At 49.1% G+C, this 16,894-nt stretch overlaps 1 protein-coding gene across 2 annotated transcripts in view; it reads right to left on the bottom strand.

The window, feature by feature from the left end:
• FLNC (filamin C) overlaps positions 1-16,894 on the bottom strand; it is a 42,549-nt gene that overhangs the window by 11,938 nt on the left and 13,717 nt on the right. The window contains exons 9-35 of one of the 2 annotated variants that reach the window (XM_003771593.3): positions 15,339-15,476; positions 14,836-14,962; positions 14,133-14,269; positions 13,805-13,998; positions 13,595-13,708; positions 12,816-12,959; positions 12,414-12,537; positions 11,823-11,983; positions 11,253-11,343; positions 10,958-11,127; positions 10,585-10,702; positions 10,136-10,398; positions 8,092-8,689; positions 7,200-7,373; positions 6,915-7,077; positions 6,225-6,385; positions 5,093-5,260; positions 4,848-4,971; positions 4,311-4,467; positions 4,009-4,198; positions 3,776-3,799; positions 3,167-3,414; positions 2,291-2,389; positions 1,744-1,843; positions 1,161-1,301; positions 593-721; positions 322-495 (exon numbers count right to left, since the gene is read on the bottom strand). In XM_003771593.3, the coding sequence (XP_003771641.1) occupies positions 322-495; positions 593-721; positions 1,161-1,301; positions 1,744-1,843; positions 2,291-2,389; positions 3,167-3,414; positions 3,776-3,799; positions 4,009-4,198; positions 4,311-4,467; positions 4,848-4,971; positions 5,093-5,260; positions 6,225-6,385; positions 6,915-7,077; positions 7,200-7,373; positions 8,092-8,689; positions 10,136-10,398; positions 10,585-10,702; positions 10,958-11,127; positions 11,253-11,343; positions 11,823-11,983; positions 12,414-12,537; positions 12,816-12,959; positions 13,595-13,708; positions 13,805-13,998; positions 14,133-14,269; positions 14,836-14,962; positions 15,339-15,476 (4,431 nt within the window). The remainder of the gene's footprint in view (positions 1-321; positions 496-592; positions 722-1,160; positions 1,302-1,743; positions 1,844-2,290; positions 2,390-3,166; positions 3,415-3,775; positions 3,800-4,008; positions 4,199-4,310; positions 4,468-4,847; positions 4,972-5,092; positions 5,261-6,224; positions 6,386-6,914; positions 7,078-7,199; positions 7,374-8,091; positions 8,690-10,135; positions 10,399-10,584; positions 10,703-10,957; positions 11,128-11,252; positions 11,344-11,822; positions 11,984-12,413; positions 12,538-12,815; positions 12,960-13,594; positions 13,709-13,804; positions 13,999-14,132; positions 14,270-14,835; positions 14,963-15,338; positions 15,477-16,894) is intronic. The other variant, XM_003771594.3, reaches the window with a different exon arrangement.

Genomic DNA, 16,894 nt, shown 5'->3' with positions numbered 1-16,894 from the left:
AGATATCCAAATGGAATTCCAGGAAATTTACCACCTATTTTCATTCGCCCTAATGTCTCAGGTTTTCCTGTTCTGGAGTTTACTGAGGAAGCAGGTTTCTTTCCAAGATAGGTTGCCTTTTTTCAATGTTCCTTGGTCATTCCACATGTGCGCATGCTGGGTCTCCCCAAGAGGGACCATAAGATCCCTAAGGTCAGTAACCTAATTCCATATTCTTCACATGCTTGTCCACAATAAGGACAGTGTTTAGTCTTAGTGGGTGGGCTTTTAATAAGCACTACTGAATGGTTATTCATTGGGGGGACAGAAGAACAAATGTACCTGTGATTTTGGCAGTGAAGGGACTCCCTGGGATGTGTTTGTCATCAAAACGGACAATGATGCTATAGTCCCCAGGAGCAGTAGGGAGGTAGGATACCGTACAGGTGCCATCTTTGTTGTCCTTACAGGTGATCTCTGCTTTAGATGGGCCTTCCACAGCAAGAGACAGGCCCCCTAGGAGAGTGTAGGAGGAACTGATGTTAGAGATTCAGGTTGTACTCCGTCTCACAACCTACCCCACCTCCAAATTTCATCTCCTCCATCCTCTTACCTTCGCCAGCATCCTTGGTGACAATTGTGAAGGTGGCTGGTTTATTGACCATGCCATGACTCAAGCCTGGCCCATAGGCACTCACGTGGCGGCTATTGATGGCATCAACATAGAACTGCAGGGGGCTTCCTGAGGGAAGGAGAAGAGACCACAGGATTAAATCACACGAATTCTAGAGCTACTCTAACTCCTTCCATCGATCTTTCCAACTTCTCAAATTTCTGACACCTATATGTTTATTTATTTGAGGCAATCAGGGTTGTGATTGGCCACAAATCTAGTAAGTGTTGGAAGCTGGATTTGAACCAGGTCCTCCTGACTCTACCTAGCTGCCCTGATGCCCATCTATTTGAAGTTACCTGTAACCTCTTCTGCCTCTAAATAAACTCATCCCAACCTCATCTTCCAACTCCAGGACTTCCCCCACTTCCCTTTCCAAATGGCTCCCTGTTCCCAACTTCTCTATTCCCCAGACTGTGCTAAGTCAATTGTAACTGTATTCGATGGTCCCTCAATTGATTATTTGTCTAGTCACCCAGATCTTAGCATCTTTTTCCAATCAACTTACCAGGAATGTGATTGCCATCGTATTTGATCCCCATTTCATGAAGTCCCTTCTCACTGGGCGCATATCTCACTGTGATGGTGCCGTCCTTATTATCTGTGATATTGGGTCTTGCAGTCTTCCCAGAGGGCATCCGTACCTCACCTGGTATGTCAGGGCACAGTCAATATCAACAAGGGTACAGCATCTGCCCCTTTGATCTCACAGATTACCTGATCTCTATCTCCCTGCCCTGTCCCATATATTTTTCAAAATCTTTCCCCATTCCAGCATTTAGGAGAAGGCTATCTCATCTCTGTCCACTTTTGTCCTATCTAGGAGAGTTAGCCTCTTCCTTGGGTAGGGAAGAGGACTTGGCCATTTTTTTCCACTGGGCCAGGGGGGCTGCTTTAGATCAGGAAGCAATTATAGTATATGAAGAAGAAAGAAACTCATACAGTGATAAGAAGACCTGTTTTGTTATTTTAACTCTGCCATTAACTAGGTATATTACCTCTGTAAGGTGAGGAAGTTGGACTAAGGTAATCAATCGCTAAATAATCTAATTCTGAACTTCTCTGGTACTATGATCCTGGAGAGACAGTACCTGTGATCTCTCCCTTCTGGACTGTGAATGGGATAACCAAATTGAAGGGTCTCAACATGGACTCCATGGGTTCTGCTGGGACCACTGGCTCATCTGTGGCCTTGGAGAAGGAGAAGGGAAGAAGAAAGGGATGATTAGTAATAGCAGGTCAAAGAAAGTGGAAGTCCCACTCCATACCCCAAATGAAAATCAGATGGAAAAAAAGGGGAAAGAAAAGTAAAGTTAATGTCAGGAAGTAGCTCAGCAGCAGAAGAGAAGGCAGGAGCTGCAAGAGAAAAGGTGGAGGAAAATAGGATGAGAGACTGTGCTTGTCACACTGAGGAAGGCTTCCCCTTTCCTGACCCAAGGCTTCTGGCTCAGACCCCCCCATTGTCAGTTTACCCTCCCAGAGCTGGGCCCTTCATTTGCATAACCTGAGAAGACCCTTTTTTGGGGGAGGACTCTATCTCTGAAGAGAGACTTTTAACCTAACATGATCCTGAAGGCTAAAAGTAAGAAGGAGGGGAGTGGAAAGGGAAGATAGAGACCCCTTTGCTAAAGCAGGTACCCAGTGGGTGGGGTAGCTACTGGGCTGGTGTGTAGGGAAAGGCTGGCGCAGCTGTAAGGTGTCACATGGCTCCTCCACATGGGGAATGGGGTCACACGCCTGAGGAAGCAAGACATGGAATAACATGGAGTTATAGAGGATCAACATAGCGCTTAGTCCACAGAGGAGTCTTAATAAGTGGTCTAATATAGGTCAATATGCATTATTTTGGTAGAATGAAAAACAACATTGGTCAATATAGTCTCAAAAGCTGACATGAGAACAGGCTCACAAGAGTGGCTGGGCCTTTGTCATGTTGATGAGCTCAAGTGCCCATACACAAAGGTCTGGGGATTCAGACCATGAGTCACCACTGTCCTGCCCACCCTGAGAAGGGAGAGGCAGGGTGTATCTCAGCCCTCAAGTTGAAAGCTGACAACTTCATGGGAATGGTTAATTTCTCAAAGAGAATGGAGGGGAATGATTGCTTCTCTGTCCCCGTGCCTACATGAACTGGTATCTGAGAACAGGAATAGTGCTGAAATCAAAAGTGAATATAACAAAGGCCTACTAAGTATATGAGACTGTATCTGCTCTGAATGGAACCCCCCCCCACACACAATCTGAAGTATAAGAAAGTATTTTAAAACAGTTTCATCATACAACAATATGTATCATGTATTAAATGATCATATATTAAACATTATATATTATAGATGTTATATGTAATAAAACACAATCTATAATAGAATTGCATTATATAGTATATATTATGCATTATATGTTATATATATACATATATATATACAATGTGTTATATATGCCTGTAGCAGGGCCTAATTCACAGACCCAATCCTTGGTCTCCCTTCCCCAGCCCATCTGCCCTCAGGTACTTACCAGGACGTGGAAGGGGCTGTTAGGGATATGCTCTCCTCCAAACCGGATGGTGATGACGTACTTGCCCGGCTCAGGGGCGGTGTAGTAGATGTCGAAGGTGCCATCGTGGTTTTCCACAACATCCACATCCAGCTCTGCCCCGTCTGGGGTCGACACCGTGCACGTCACCTTGCCCTTTCCTGCCGCCTTGGCATCCACTGTGATGACTGTCTCCTCCCCAATCTGGATGCGGGGGCCCAGACATGCACCTGTGGGGGTGAGAAGACGTAGTCAGGGGCTGTGTGGCTGCATGGGAAGAACAGGAGAGGGCATTTGATGAAAGCAAAGGAGGGAACTGTGATCAGGACCTTTTCAGGAGGGAGGGAGATCATCAAGAAAGATGTGAGGTATCCTCAAGTCCCGGCTCAGTCATAGGACCAAGTACCCAGTCACAGGATCATATGGTTTTTATCCTGGAAAGGCCCTTGAGATCCTCCAATCCAACCCCCTTCATGATGTTATACACATGAGAGCCAGAGAAGTGCATGCAGACTTGGGGCTAGATCCCCATCCCTTCCCCTGATCCCCTGTGGTCCAAACCCTCCCATGGAAAGTATGGATGCAACTCACCCAGGCCATGTCCGCCAATGGACACTGGAAAGAGAGAAGAATGTGAGACCAGTGTAGACAGAGCATGTACAACATCCAGAGAGTGGGGCAAGCAAAGAAGACTCTACCCCCCCCCCAACTCCATACCCCCTGATGTGGCAAGTACAAGTATGGATGTCTCTGTGTGCTGGGTGTAGGAAGGATTACGAGGGACAGCAGCAAAACAGAGGGGAAGGACCAGACGAGGTGCTCACCAGTGACAAGGCACTTGCTGGCATCCCCAGTAGGCAAGGCATGGATTCGGAAGGGAGAGTAGGGGATCTCATCACCCCCATACTTGATGGTGATGGTGTATCGGCCGCTCATGTCCGGCAGGTAGGAGACAGTGTATGTGCCGTCTCCATTGTCTCGTATATTTGCCTTCTTGGGTTTGCCCTCGGGGTCCTGGGGTGGGTGAGGAGGAGATTCCAGGAGTGAGTTTGGCACTTACACCAAGTGCTCCCTGCTCCAAACCTGGGACTTGCCCCTTAAGCCCTCAAAGGGAGAAAGCCCTCACCAGGATCTGGACAGTAAGCAGTCCCTCTCCAGCATCTCTGGCATCAATGGTGAACTCCACAGGAAGGCTGGCTGGGATGCCTGAGGCATTGAGTCCCGGACCACTTGCTCGGACCTTGCTGGCATCGTGAGCTGGCAGCACTTTGATTTTGAAGGGGCTTGGAGGTAAAAGAGAGGAAGTTCAGATGGTGAGTGCAGGGGAATCACTCCACCCCTATGTCTCATCCCAAGCCCATGTCCCTACTTTACTCTCACAGGCATGCCAGATTCTGGTTCTGTGCTGAGACAGAGATTACTGGGAGCAAAGGGCCAGGACTTAGTGGAAAGCAGTGGGAGGGGTAGTCACCCCAAGCTTCTCTATGCCACTTAATTAAGATCAATAGTGTAGAAAAAGGATGAGCCCCCCAAATCTGAGCATAAGTGCTTTCTAGAGAAGCTGACTGAGGATTTCCCCTGCCTTCACCATCTGCCATATCATTTTTGGCTTTGCCATGGTTACCTTCTCCCCTACCCCCAGACGTCTCTCTTTGTGGCTCACCTGCGTGGCACCTCCTGGTCAGCATATTTGACAGCCACAGTGTATGGCCCATCAGTGGCTGGCGTATAGTTCACCGTGTGGGTACCATCTCCCTTATCTCGCACTTCTACTGGTTCAGCCACTCCTGGGGAGGGAGGAGAGTGCAAAAAAATTTATTCAGGTTGTCTCATAAGCCTCTAAAAAAATTCTGATTATTCCCCTCCACCCCATCTTACTTTCGGGGGGCTCCCCAACTCTTTCCATACCTGTGGGTCCCACCACTGCCACTTGCAGTGGGGCTCGTCCGGCTTGACTGCAATCTACGGTGAAGGTCTGGGGGACCCTGGCTCGGACGCCAGCTCCTAGACCGGGGCCTGAACACTTCACCTTTCCAGGATCCACCACATCCTTCACTGGCACTCGGAAGGGGCTCCCTGGAAGGAGAAGAGAATTAAAGGGTTAGCTTCCCAGGGATAGACTAACATTCTAAGCCCTCTTTCCTCTCCACCCTCCATCACCACCACTAATATGCTGTATATACTAGATCCTGAGAGAGGACAGGGAGGAGAGAAGAGTCACAGGCTCTACCATCCAGAAGCCCACAGTCCCAGAGCAGAGACAGGACTGTAGGACAATGCATCAGAGCACTTTCATACTAATTGCTAGCATTTACATAATGCTTTATGGAGTACGGAGTATATATATGGAGGATACACTGTATGTATCCAACTTGATGCTCAAATGTAGGTGCTGTCATCTTTATTTTACAAATGAAGAAACTGAGACAGAGAAAAGTTAATTGACTTTCCCAGGGTCATACAACTAGGAAGTATCTGATGCAGGATTTGAATTCAGATCTTTCTGACTCAAGTCCAGCACCTTTTCTACTCTACAATCTAGCCATCTCATAAAATAAATCAGAACACAAACAAGTGCCAACCAACCTAGATGTTGAGAACTACATGGCAAAACCTTAATATTCTGGGGCAAAGAGACAAGGGGACGGAAGAAGGTGTCTTATTTGAATTGGAAGAAACCCACATTGATAAAATAATTTAAGGAAGTATAAATATCATTGTTTCCGTGACCTAGAGCTATTATAAACGAAGTGGTACAGTGGATTAAGTGCTGAGCCTGGAGACACAGAGTTTGATTCTGGCCTCATATATTTATATGCATATATATATATATATATATATATATATATATATGTATGTATCTATGTATGTATATATTTATACCTTTCTCTCCCAACCTCTACCAGTGCCTCTAGTAATGTTCTTCCTCTAGGAAATAAGGAGCTATTCATTTCTTCCCCTCTCTTTCCACCACTTTCTTGTACAATGTGCCACCCCTACCCATGCCCTTTCAGTCTTTCCCCTGTCTCAGTGACCATGCCTGGAATAGGACGCCCTCCAAAAGTGATGTTGACATCATAGTCTCCGGGAGTAAAGGGGATATACTCCACACTGCAGCTGCCATCCTTGTTGTCCTTGCAGGACATCTTTGCCTCTGAGGGACCTTCAATAGCCAGGCCCAGGCCTCCAGTGCCAGCTCCCCTGCAGAACAGCCTCCGTTAGTTCACGGCAAGAGATCGGGAAAAGGGAGGGAGAGCCATGGAAAGGGAAGGAAGGGGAGAGACAAGGCTTTTTGGAGACTAAGTGGAAGATCTGAGGTACAAGTCCTTAGGATTAGCTGGGATATGCGAGCTTGGAATGGCTGGGTTTTCTCCTAGTATTTACTGTAGCCAAACCAGTAATGGGGATGAGAAATTGTTTTGGAAATTTTCCAGGTACAAAGATCTAGGGATCTAAAGATATAGCCTGCCAGCTCCCACCCTTATTCATAAGTTCACAGCTCTGAAACTGGAAGGAACCACAAAGGTTCCAGTCCACTTCCACCCTCCCACCCACCTAAATGGGGAAGCTGAGGCCACAGGAAATTAAATGAATTGCCCAATGTCACCATGGTACAGTTAGAGGTGGAATTTGAAACCAGATCCTCTGATTCTTGACTATGGCTGGACATGCTAACGCAGGAAGGAGGGAAGATGTGTGAAGGAGAGTGGGAACAGCGGATGGCATGTACCTGGTCTCTACCGTAAAGCGGTTGGCTTTGTTGACCAGCCCTCCTTCCAGGCCAGGCCCATAGGCCCGAACGCGGGAAGGGTCGCAGCCTTCGGTCACACCGACACGGAACGGGCTCTTGGGCACTGCCACGTCATCATATAATACCTCTACCAAGTGGACTCCTGAGGATGGCAACATAAGGTGTGTGGGTTTGGAGGAGAGGTGAAGCCATGTCATGTGCCCCTCGTCTCCTCCCACTGCTGGGTGAGTGGGTGCTTGTACCCAACATCCCTGCCTCCCCTACCTTCTTCATAGGCCGTGTACTGCACTCGGTAGGTGCCGTCCCCATTGTCTGTCACATAGGTGTCAGTCTTAGCTCCCGAGGGATTCAGGACCCGGGCTGTGACGTGGTTCCCACCGGTAGCAGTCAGGGATCGAGCATCTACTGTGAACTCTGTGGTCACCTCTCGGAGAACACCTGGGAGCCAGAGCACAGTGGCAGAATGAGAAGGTTGGCCTGTACAAGCCACCCCAATCCACCTCAGAAGTCTCTCAAAGACAAGTGCAAGCCCTTTTTCCCCTGCCAGCAGACTTGAGTCCCATGCCGCTGTCTTTGCCATTACCTCCACATTTCCACTGTTATCCCCATAGCTGCAGTCCCTTACCTTTCTTGTTCCTGGTTTCTGAATCAACCCCTGGCAGTCTCTCATTTGTACCCCTGTGTAAGCCTTTCCTTGGGGCCTCTTTTTCTCCAAACCCCAGTGGCAGGTAGCCCCAATCTCCTATGGTCCCCTCTCCACCCTGGGCTCCTAGAGCAACTCCTTCCATCTTGATAGCTCAGCTATTGTTTTCCCCCTGACATCTCCACTGGGGCCATCTATCCCCCCAGAACCTTCTGATGTACCCTACGATCTTTTCCTTCATTCAGGCCTCCAAGACTCAGAGGCTTCACCTTGTCTCCAACCATTCCCTTCTTTTTTACTCTAATTTCCACCATCCATCTCCGTGTCTTGGTCCTTCAGCTCTTCTATACTATTCCCCTCTCACTTAATCTCCTCCATCTCCTTACTTCCCCACATTCCAACCTCCCTAATCTCCTTTCCCCCATTTACTTTTTACATCTCTTCCTAGTTCCTTTTTCCAGCCTGATACACTCAACTGCTCCCCTTTGCCCTTGTTCCCCGTTTTTCACTCACCATGGGGCTCCACACCAGGTCCAGAGACCTTGACGCCACTAGTATCAACCGCCGGCTGGACGTGAACGCGGGAAGGGAATTTGGGTACGGGATGTCCTCCATATTTGATGGTAATGGTGTAGGTGCCAGGGAAAGCAGGGCTGTAGGTGATGTGGTAGGTGCCATCAGCGTTGTTCTGGATTAGCACCTCGGCTTTCACTCCGGCATCCGACAGGATCTCAATGGTCAGCTCGGCCTCGCCCGCTTCTGAGCAGTCCACAGTGAAGGTGGCCGCTTCCCCAGCCTTGCCTCGCTCCAGCCCAGGCCCACTAGCCCGAACCTTGCTAGGATCAAAGACCGGGCGGATGTCGGCCTTGAAGGGTGAACCGGGGATGTGAGCCTCAGCAAAGAGGATGTTGATGGTGTATTCTCCTGGCTCCGTGGGCAGGTAGCTCACTGCACATGAGCCATCGCCGTTATCCTGGCACTCAATCTTAGCCTCACAGGGACCTTCCACTGTCAGCCCCAGGCCCCCTGTTCCTGCCCCCTTTGTGTCGATGGAAAATGGTGCTGGTGTCCCCACCAAGCCACCCTTGAGTCCGGGGCCATAAGCGCACACCTGGGGAAAAGCAAGGGAGAGAAGATACCATGATGAGGGTAGCTTCTTCTCAGACCTCTCCTGAGCAGTCTGATTTACTCTCTTTAAACCCTCAAACATCTATCACCTCCTCAGGGTCAGCCTGTCTTTCAGAGGTCCTGGCCCGCCTGGGCTCCTTGCCCTTGGAGAAGGAGATAAGCCCACTTATCCTGGGTGGGGATGCTACTTTTTCCCTTTAGCTTAAATTCTACCTCCTTCACAAAGACTTTCCTGACTACTTCAAAGCATAATAAACTCCCTTCTCGGAACTCCTGAAGCAATTGTATTGTTACAAGCAGACAGAACTTCTTAATTTTTTTTTTAAACAAATTGATAAAATACATGAATGCCCCAGAATAATGTTTTCAAAGAATCAAAAGAATTGCTCATGTTTCACTAAGAGATTAGTGAAAATGAAGATTCCATCCAGTGTTCATAGGCTTCTGGAATCCAGGTGAAAACCTTCCATCTTAAGCATTAGAAGGTTGAGTGACAGCCCTGAGGTGGGTTTTGAATCCATATGGCCAACTCTCTATCCACTATGCCATGCTGCCTCTCATTATTTTACAATATTCCTTGTTTCATGGGCATGGTCTTATCTTGCCCACAGGATCATGAAGTCTTTGGAGACAGAGAATGTCTCTTTCCTGTGTCCTCAGTGTACCCACCTCCATGTCTATTCTGTAGCAAATGCCTAGTAAGCATTTAGCTTTCAGAGAGCTCCCTAAGGTTTGCAAAGAATTGTCTGAAAGTGACTTATCTCATTTATTCTCACAGAAACACTGGGGAGGAGGTGCTGTTACTTTCACCATTTTTATAGATGAGGCAACTGAGACTGAGAGATTAAAAGATTTGTCCAAAGTCACATAGTTAGTTATAGTTAGGGACTTCCCTACTCCCATCCCTATCTCTCTGTCTGTTTGTCTCTGTCTCTGTTTGTCTCTGTCTCTCTGTCTTTTTGTCTCACTCTGTTCTATCTTTCTGTCTCTCTGCCTCTCTTTCTGTCTCTGTGTCTGTCTCTGTGTCTGTTTCTCTGTCTCTATCTCTGTTTTTGTGTCTGTTTCTATCTCTATGTTTTTCTGTCTCTCTGTGTCTCCGTTTCTGTCTGTTTTTGTTTATCTCTCTGTCTGTCTGTGTGTGTGTGTGTCTGTTTCTCTGTCTCTGTTTCTATCTCTGTTTTTGTGTCTGTTTTTGTCTCTCTCTCTGTCTCTTTGTGTCTTTGTTTCTGTATATTTTTGTCTATCTGTTTGTCTGTCTCTCTCTCTCTCTCTCTCTCTCTCACACACACACACACACACACACACTCTACATTGATCACTTTTCAGATACATCAGTCTTTCTTGCCTCTAAGACTCAGATTCTCCACTTTGAGTCCAGCCCTAGTTTTGCCAGCTCCTCTCAGTTCCATCTTGGTCATGCCCAGCTTACCTTGGAGGGGTCAGGAGGAAGGACACCTTCAACAGCAAAGGGGCTGCCAGGCACCGGGTGTCCATCGTAGGTGATGTCCACCTTGTAAGGCCCCTCCTCAGGGGGCATGTAGCGGACAGCCTGAGCGTCTGCTCCACCTCCTGGCTCCAGCTTGCAGGGGATGGGTCGGCGTGAGGGTGAAGTCATCCGTACATCCAACTGTCCCTGGCCGCCTGCACCCCGGGTGCTCACTGAGAACGCCTGTTCCTGTCCCACTGCTACCTCTGTGCCACAGCAGGTAGAGGAGGAGACAGATGGGAAGGGGCAGTGATGAGGACGAGAGAAATCGCAGTCCAGCTCCTTCCAAGTCTGTCCTTTCCCTCTTTTCACCAGCCACCCTTTTCTCCTTTCACCGACCCCTCACACGCATAGTGCACAACATTGCTTCTCCCATACACATATACACTTACTGCTATTAAGGCCTTGAACTTTGACCTTGCTGAGGTCCAGAGGGGGTGCCACGTTCACCACAAATGGACTTTTAGGAACAGGATCCCCCCCGTAAGTCACAGTAACTGCCATGTTTCCCTGTTGAATACACGGGAAGTTACAGTTGGCAGTGTCACCAGGAGCTCTCTCCCCATCCCCACCCCACCATTGCCACCACCTTTTAAAGAGGAGGAAACAGACTAAATCAAAGTCACAGTTACTAGGGAAAGATGATGGGGAGGGGAAGAGTTAAGGAGGGACAGAATGGTCTTGAGAAGAGGGGGCAAGACCTAGGCCTGGAGATGTTATGGTCAAGGTAGGGCTGCAGGGGAGGGACAGGAAAAGGGCACTTGCCTGCTGGACAGCCGTATACTTGACAGTATAGGAATAGTCATGGTTGTCAATGATCTCGAAGTCTCGAACAGCCTCTCCCTTTGCTGCCCCAGCAAAGTGAACATCCAGCTTGGCCTTGCCAGCACCTTTGGTCAGCACCGTAAAGTGTGTGGGCTTCCCAACTTCCACGCCTGGGAATCCAAGAGGAGAAAGGGGGAGAAGAAAAAGTAAGGGAAGTTCCGGGACTAAAGAGGCTGTGGGCCCATTTTTCCTCCCAGGATGGCCCAGGCAGGAGGAACTTGCAGCAGACACTCACCCGTGCGGTTGAGCCCTGGACCCTCGGCCCTGACCTTGCTGGCATCGTGGGATGGGTCCACTTTGATGTGGAAGGGGCTGGCTGGGATTTCCTAAGAGAGGGAAGGGTGAAAGGACAGGTTGGAACTCTCTAGTCCCCTCCCAGCCAAACACTCCCCGATCCCCCAGGAAATGGGCTCCTAAACGGTCAGTGGTGGCCATAGGAGGGGACTGGCCACGGATGTCCCAGCCCAGCTGGCCCCTTACCAGGCAAATGGAAGGCAGAATGGCAAAGGGAAGGGGAGATTATCTGACAAGGGAAAAACAGGCATAAGATAGAAACAAGACAGCAGAGGGGGACATATTAAGGGAACGCGGGAATCCTCAAGTCCAGAGCTTGTCCACCTCAGAACTTGGGGCACTATTGATCTTCCCCTTTTCTCTATGTTCTGCATCTCCTAGGAAATGTGCTTGAAAAACACAGCACCTTTAAGAGGGTATTGCTCGCTTTTTGAAGGTTGGGGTTCATGGGACAGATGAAGAAGAGGAAAGGAGCCGTCTTGACCAGGAAGGGAAAGGGGGGGGGGGGTACCTGGTTAGCAAACAGCACCATGATGGTGTAGTGGCCAGCCCCAGGGGGCGTGTACTTGACAGTGAAGGTATCATTGTCATTCTTGATGATATCAAAATCAATGTCGGCTTCAGCAGGACCCACCACGCCTGGGGCACACTTAATGCCAATGCTCACATCCCCTGAGGGATGAAGAGCCTGGTTACTCCCATGGATGAAGGGGCACCAGGAAAGCCCACCCATTCTGACTGCCTCCTCTTGACCCCTCTTCTCCTACACTCCATGCAGGTAGTCACAGCCAGGGACTTTTAAGAACAGGGTTTTTTTTTTTTTTTTTTTTCATTTCCATATACATAGTAGAAGATAAAAGAGAATTGTACATGAAACTGTGGATCTCTATTAGGTACAGCTTGCTTTTCAACCATGTTTATGCTATGTGGCCTTTAGCAGGATCTCATTCTCCTCTTCTATATAGGTGCAGAGGAAGCAAACCAAAAATTCTAATGTCTCTTCCACTTCTAATTGTCTCTGAGTCTATATTTTCTTTCCTACATCTTGGCCCCTACCCATCCTTGGCCCCACCATTTCACAGCCCAATTTCCACCTGCATACCTTGCCCAGCTTCACTGCAGTCCACGGTAAAGTAGGTTGGTTCATTAGCCTTCAGGCCAGTCTTCTCTACTCCTGGACCATACACCCTCACCTTCTCAGGATGACTTCCCTCTCCCACATTTACCTGCAAAATGCCAATGCCCAGCATGAAGTTCTAAGACAGCCATTCCTTTCCCCAAGGAGATCGGGAGCCCCTGCAAATCCCCATCTCCCCTCCTTTGTCTCTCAGATAAAGTCAAGTCTTTCCCCAAAGGTCCTGAGGATAGGGGAGAAGCAGAATGTCTAGGAAGTTCCCAGGATCTGCTCTTTCACCAGCATTTAGAGATTATGTGTGTAGGGTACAGGTCACTATTGGAAGAAGAAGTCGTCCATAAATTCTGAGTGGGAATAAGGAAGACATACCCGGAAGGGGCTCTTGGGAACATTAACTCCTCCCCAAGTGACAATGATGGTGTGCTTGATGGGTTTAGTGGGCACATAGGAGCATCGGAAAGTTCCATCTCCATTGGGAACCACCTTGATATCAATAGGGCAGCCTTCAGCATCCTGTGAAAATAAGCAGATACATAGATTAAGTTCAGGAAGAACCAGGACTTCAGCCACTGATCTCTTGCCAGCATCAAACGAGCCCCTGAAATATCTTCTGCCGACATGCTCCACTTTATCTCAGTCACAGCTGAGCCACCAATTCTTAGTACCACATGTGGTCATGAGTAAAGGACAGCAGGGGCAGAGGGAAGAGTCATGGATTTTACTCCTAGCTTTGACACTAATTGGCTGTAGGACTGTGGGTATGTAATTTCACCTTAACTATCCCTGCCAGTTCTAATATTTTAATATTCATAATAATAGTGAGCATTCAGAGAGCATCATAAGGTTTGCAAAGCTCATATGTTACCTCATTTCTTCCTCAAAACAGCCTTGTGGGCTAGGTTCATCGCTATTATCACACACACACATACACACATTATTATTATCATCATTTTCCAGATAAGAAACTGAGATAGTTAACTGAGGTGAACTGACTTGCCAAACTAGCAAGTTGTCTGGTGGAGGATTTCGATCTGTGTCTCCTGGCTGTCTAATAATTTGGGGACTGGGGAACTGTTTGCTTTTGGGCTGGAGTTTTTTCTCCTTTCAAGCCTTTCTATAAGCCAAGGGATCCAGGACAATGTCTTTACCTGGGCATAGAGCTTGAGGTCACCCTTGCCAGCAGCACGAGCATCGATGGTGAACTCTGCTGGTTTGTCCACGATGCACCCTGTAGGCTCCAACCCTGGTCCAAAGGCCTTCACCTGCAGAGGAGGAGGGGGACGAGAGTTAGGGGGTGTTGGCTTAGAAGGCTCTAGCCTCATTCACAGAGGATGAGCAGAGATCTGCAGAAGCAGTACCTTGTCTGGGAAGCAATCTGGAGGGGCAGGCTGAATGTGGGCGATGAAGGGAGAGTCACGGATATCTTCGTCATCACAGATGACATGGACAGCATACTCTCCTGGCTCTGTAGGCCAATAACGCACATCACACGAGCCATCTCCCTTGTCATCACATTCGATCTTAGCCTGGGATGGTCCCTCGATGGAGAAGCCTGAATAGCAGAGAGGGAGAGATGGACAAAAGGTGTGACATTGCTGGTGCTGGCCGGATGACAGTCGGCATTCCCATCTCCTCGCTTCCCTGTCACTCAGTGGACAGCCTCAGCCTCTTTCTCCTGTCACTTACCCAGTGTTCCCACCTCTGTGCCGATGGCCTCCACCACAAAGTCAGCTGACTTGCCCACTTGGCCCGTCTCCAGGCCAGGACCCCAGGCCCGCACTTTCTGGACTCCAGCCTCAGGACTCACCTGTACCTCAAAGGGGCTGGGAGAAAGAGACAAAGAGAAGGAAGGAAAGAAGTAGAGAGTAAAGGAAGAGGGGAATGAAGGAAGGGGGAAAGGAAAGAATGAAGAGGGTAAGGAAAGAATGAAGAAGAAGGATGGAAAGGAGGGAGGGAGGGAAGGAGCTTCAGTCAAGATAGGAAAGAATTGTTCTCCAAATTTCCCCTTTCCCTTTGCCCCAGACACACCTGACTTTCTTATATTCCCTACTAAACAGGATAAGAAAGCTAATCTACTTTATGGGCAGATCCTAGAAAGGGAAAAGATCAATATCAATGCCCCTATTTGGGAGTGCCTCATCCTCACAAATAGAGGGAATTCCGATGTCAAAAGGTAAGGGATTCCCCCTCCTTCCCTCTGTTAAGGCACCGAACAGACCAAGTTTAGAAAGTGTCAAAAAAGCCAACCCTGTGTTTAGGACCCAGCGGTCTCAGCTTCCAGCCTGGGAGCTTGTGATCCTAACACTGCACAGACGAGGAGATCCCTACCCTAACACTATCCAATGCTGCTGGGGCCTGGCTTGGGAAAGGAAAGAGCCCGGAGACTCACCTGCGCGGGATGGCATAGCCGCCCCATGTGATGGTAACCACATATTTTCCAGGGACCACAGGATAGTATTCACATTCAAACACGCCATCACCTGCCTCCCGAATCTTCACTGGTTCCTCTGTACCCTCTGTGGGGAGGCAGACGGTGCTGTGAGGGTCGGCCTCCCTTATCCCCACATTTCCCCATAGAGGAATAGGATTCTAGGAATTTCTCATGGAAAGAGAAAACCCATGGGTCTCGCCAGGACATATCAAAGGACATGTTCTTAGGGGAGAGTTAATTAGTGACAATGATGCTGATTTATATTTTTGAGCACCATTACTACTATTTCACACATATCTTCTCATTGTGTCTTTACAAGAACTCTGAGAACTGGTAGAGGTGGTTGAGTTTAACTTAATAGGTTGGCAAGAGAAGGGGCAGCACTGCCCAATCTGCTCCCTCAGAAGGGCTTCTGGCGAGACTTCTCGGTTTCCCTGTCCTCCCCAACTTGGCCCACTTACTTGGCCCTTTCACGGTGACTTTGAGTTCTCCACTGCCCGCTCCCTTGGTGAACACCTTGAAATCTGCGACCTCCTTTACTCGGACACCCTTGGGCTGGAGGCCACGGCCCGCTGCCCGGCAAGCGTTCGGGTTGCAAGCTGTAGAGGGAGGGGGCAGAGTGGTAGTTTAGGAGGGACCAGGCAGGAGACTTCTCACTTGGGCAACATGATCCCTGCTTCTCAGCCCTAGTGGGCGTGCAATCTGGTTGGGCCTTCCTTCCTTTCTGTGGTAGCAGGATTTCATATCCTCATGCAGACCATTAGGATCATGCACCTTTTATCCTGATATGCAACCCCCCTTGTTCCCGCAGGACCCATCCCCGCCTGCTGGCCCCCTGGGCCAGCATGTTTGCCCACACAGTGGCTGGAGTCCCAAGCAGAAGGTGGCGTCCCTGTAACAAGCAGCAGAGGCTCTGCTGGGCCCTGAGGGACATTCTTCAATGGTACCAACACTTAGAACTAGTGGGATTAGCAGTGAGACAAAGAGAACCATAGGGCAGAGAACTTTTCCCCTTCAAAGAATTCCTCCTCAGAGACTTCTGCACCCCTCAGGACCAGCCCTAGTCCCTAAAAAAAGCTAAATGTGCCATGAAACAAAGACATCACAGAACAGGCACTGGCAAGGAGCCCCAGCCCTGACACAGATCACAGGCACTGGCAAGGAACTTGTCTTGCCACAGATCACAGGCACTGGTAAGGAACCTGGTCTTGCACAGAACAAGCACTGGCAAGAAACTTGTCTTGCCATAGATCACAGGCACTGGCAAGAAACCGGGAACAGAACAAACACTGGCAAAGAACCTGGTCTTGCCACAGAACAGGCACTGGCAAGGAACCTGGTCTTGCCACAGAACAGGCACTGGCAAGGAATCTGGTCCTGCCACAGATCACAGGCACTGATAAGGAACCTGGTCTTGCATAGAACAAGCACTGGCAAGGAGCTTGTCTTGCCATAGATCACAGGCACTGGCAAGGAACTTGTCTTGCCACAGATCACAGGCACTGGTAAGGAACCTGGTCTTGCACAGAACAAACACTGGCAAGAAACTTATCTTGCCATAGATCACAGGCACTGGCAAGAAACTGGGAACAGAACAAGCACTGGAAGTAACCTGGTCTTGCCACAGAACAGGCACTGGCAAGGAACCTGGTCTTGTCAGAGAATACACAGGATGGCATAGAAACCAGGCAATGCCACAGAATTCACATCTTGCTATGGGATACCAGGTAAGAAGAGAATCTCAGGGTTTGGGCCATGCCAAGGAACAGAGGCAGTGCCAGGAAGTCATGGCATGCCATGGGGTGACCAGCTAAGTCCCACCTCTGAGCTAGCTGGATAGTACTAACGTGGTGGTACTTTCTTGGCCTGGTGGATGATGGGTATGAAGCGGGTAACCAGCATCAGGAGGTCTGAGGACAGGGGGAAAGAATGAGTATAGGATGTCACCAGTCTGGGGGGGGGTGTCCTTGGATGTTAGGCAACCCTGATTTGCCCCAATCCCTGCATCTACTTCTCC

Source organism: Sarcophilus harrisii, chromosome 5, assembly GCF_902635505.1.
Source record: "Sarcophilus harrisii chromosome 5, mSarHar1.11, whole genome shotgun sequence".
NCBI lineage: Eukaryota > Metazoa > Chordata > Mammalia > Dasyuromorphia > Dasyuridae > Sarcophilus > Sarcophilus harrisii.
This window is presented reverse-complemented; position numbering and strand designations above follow the sequence as displayed.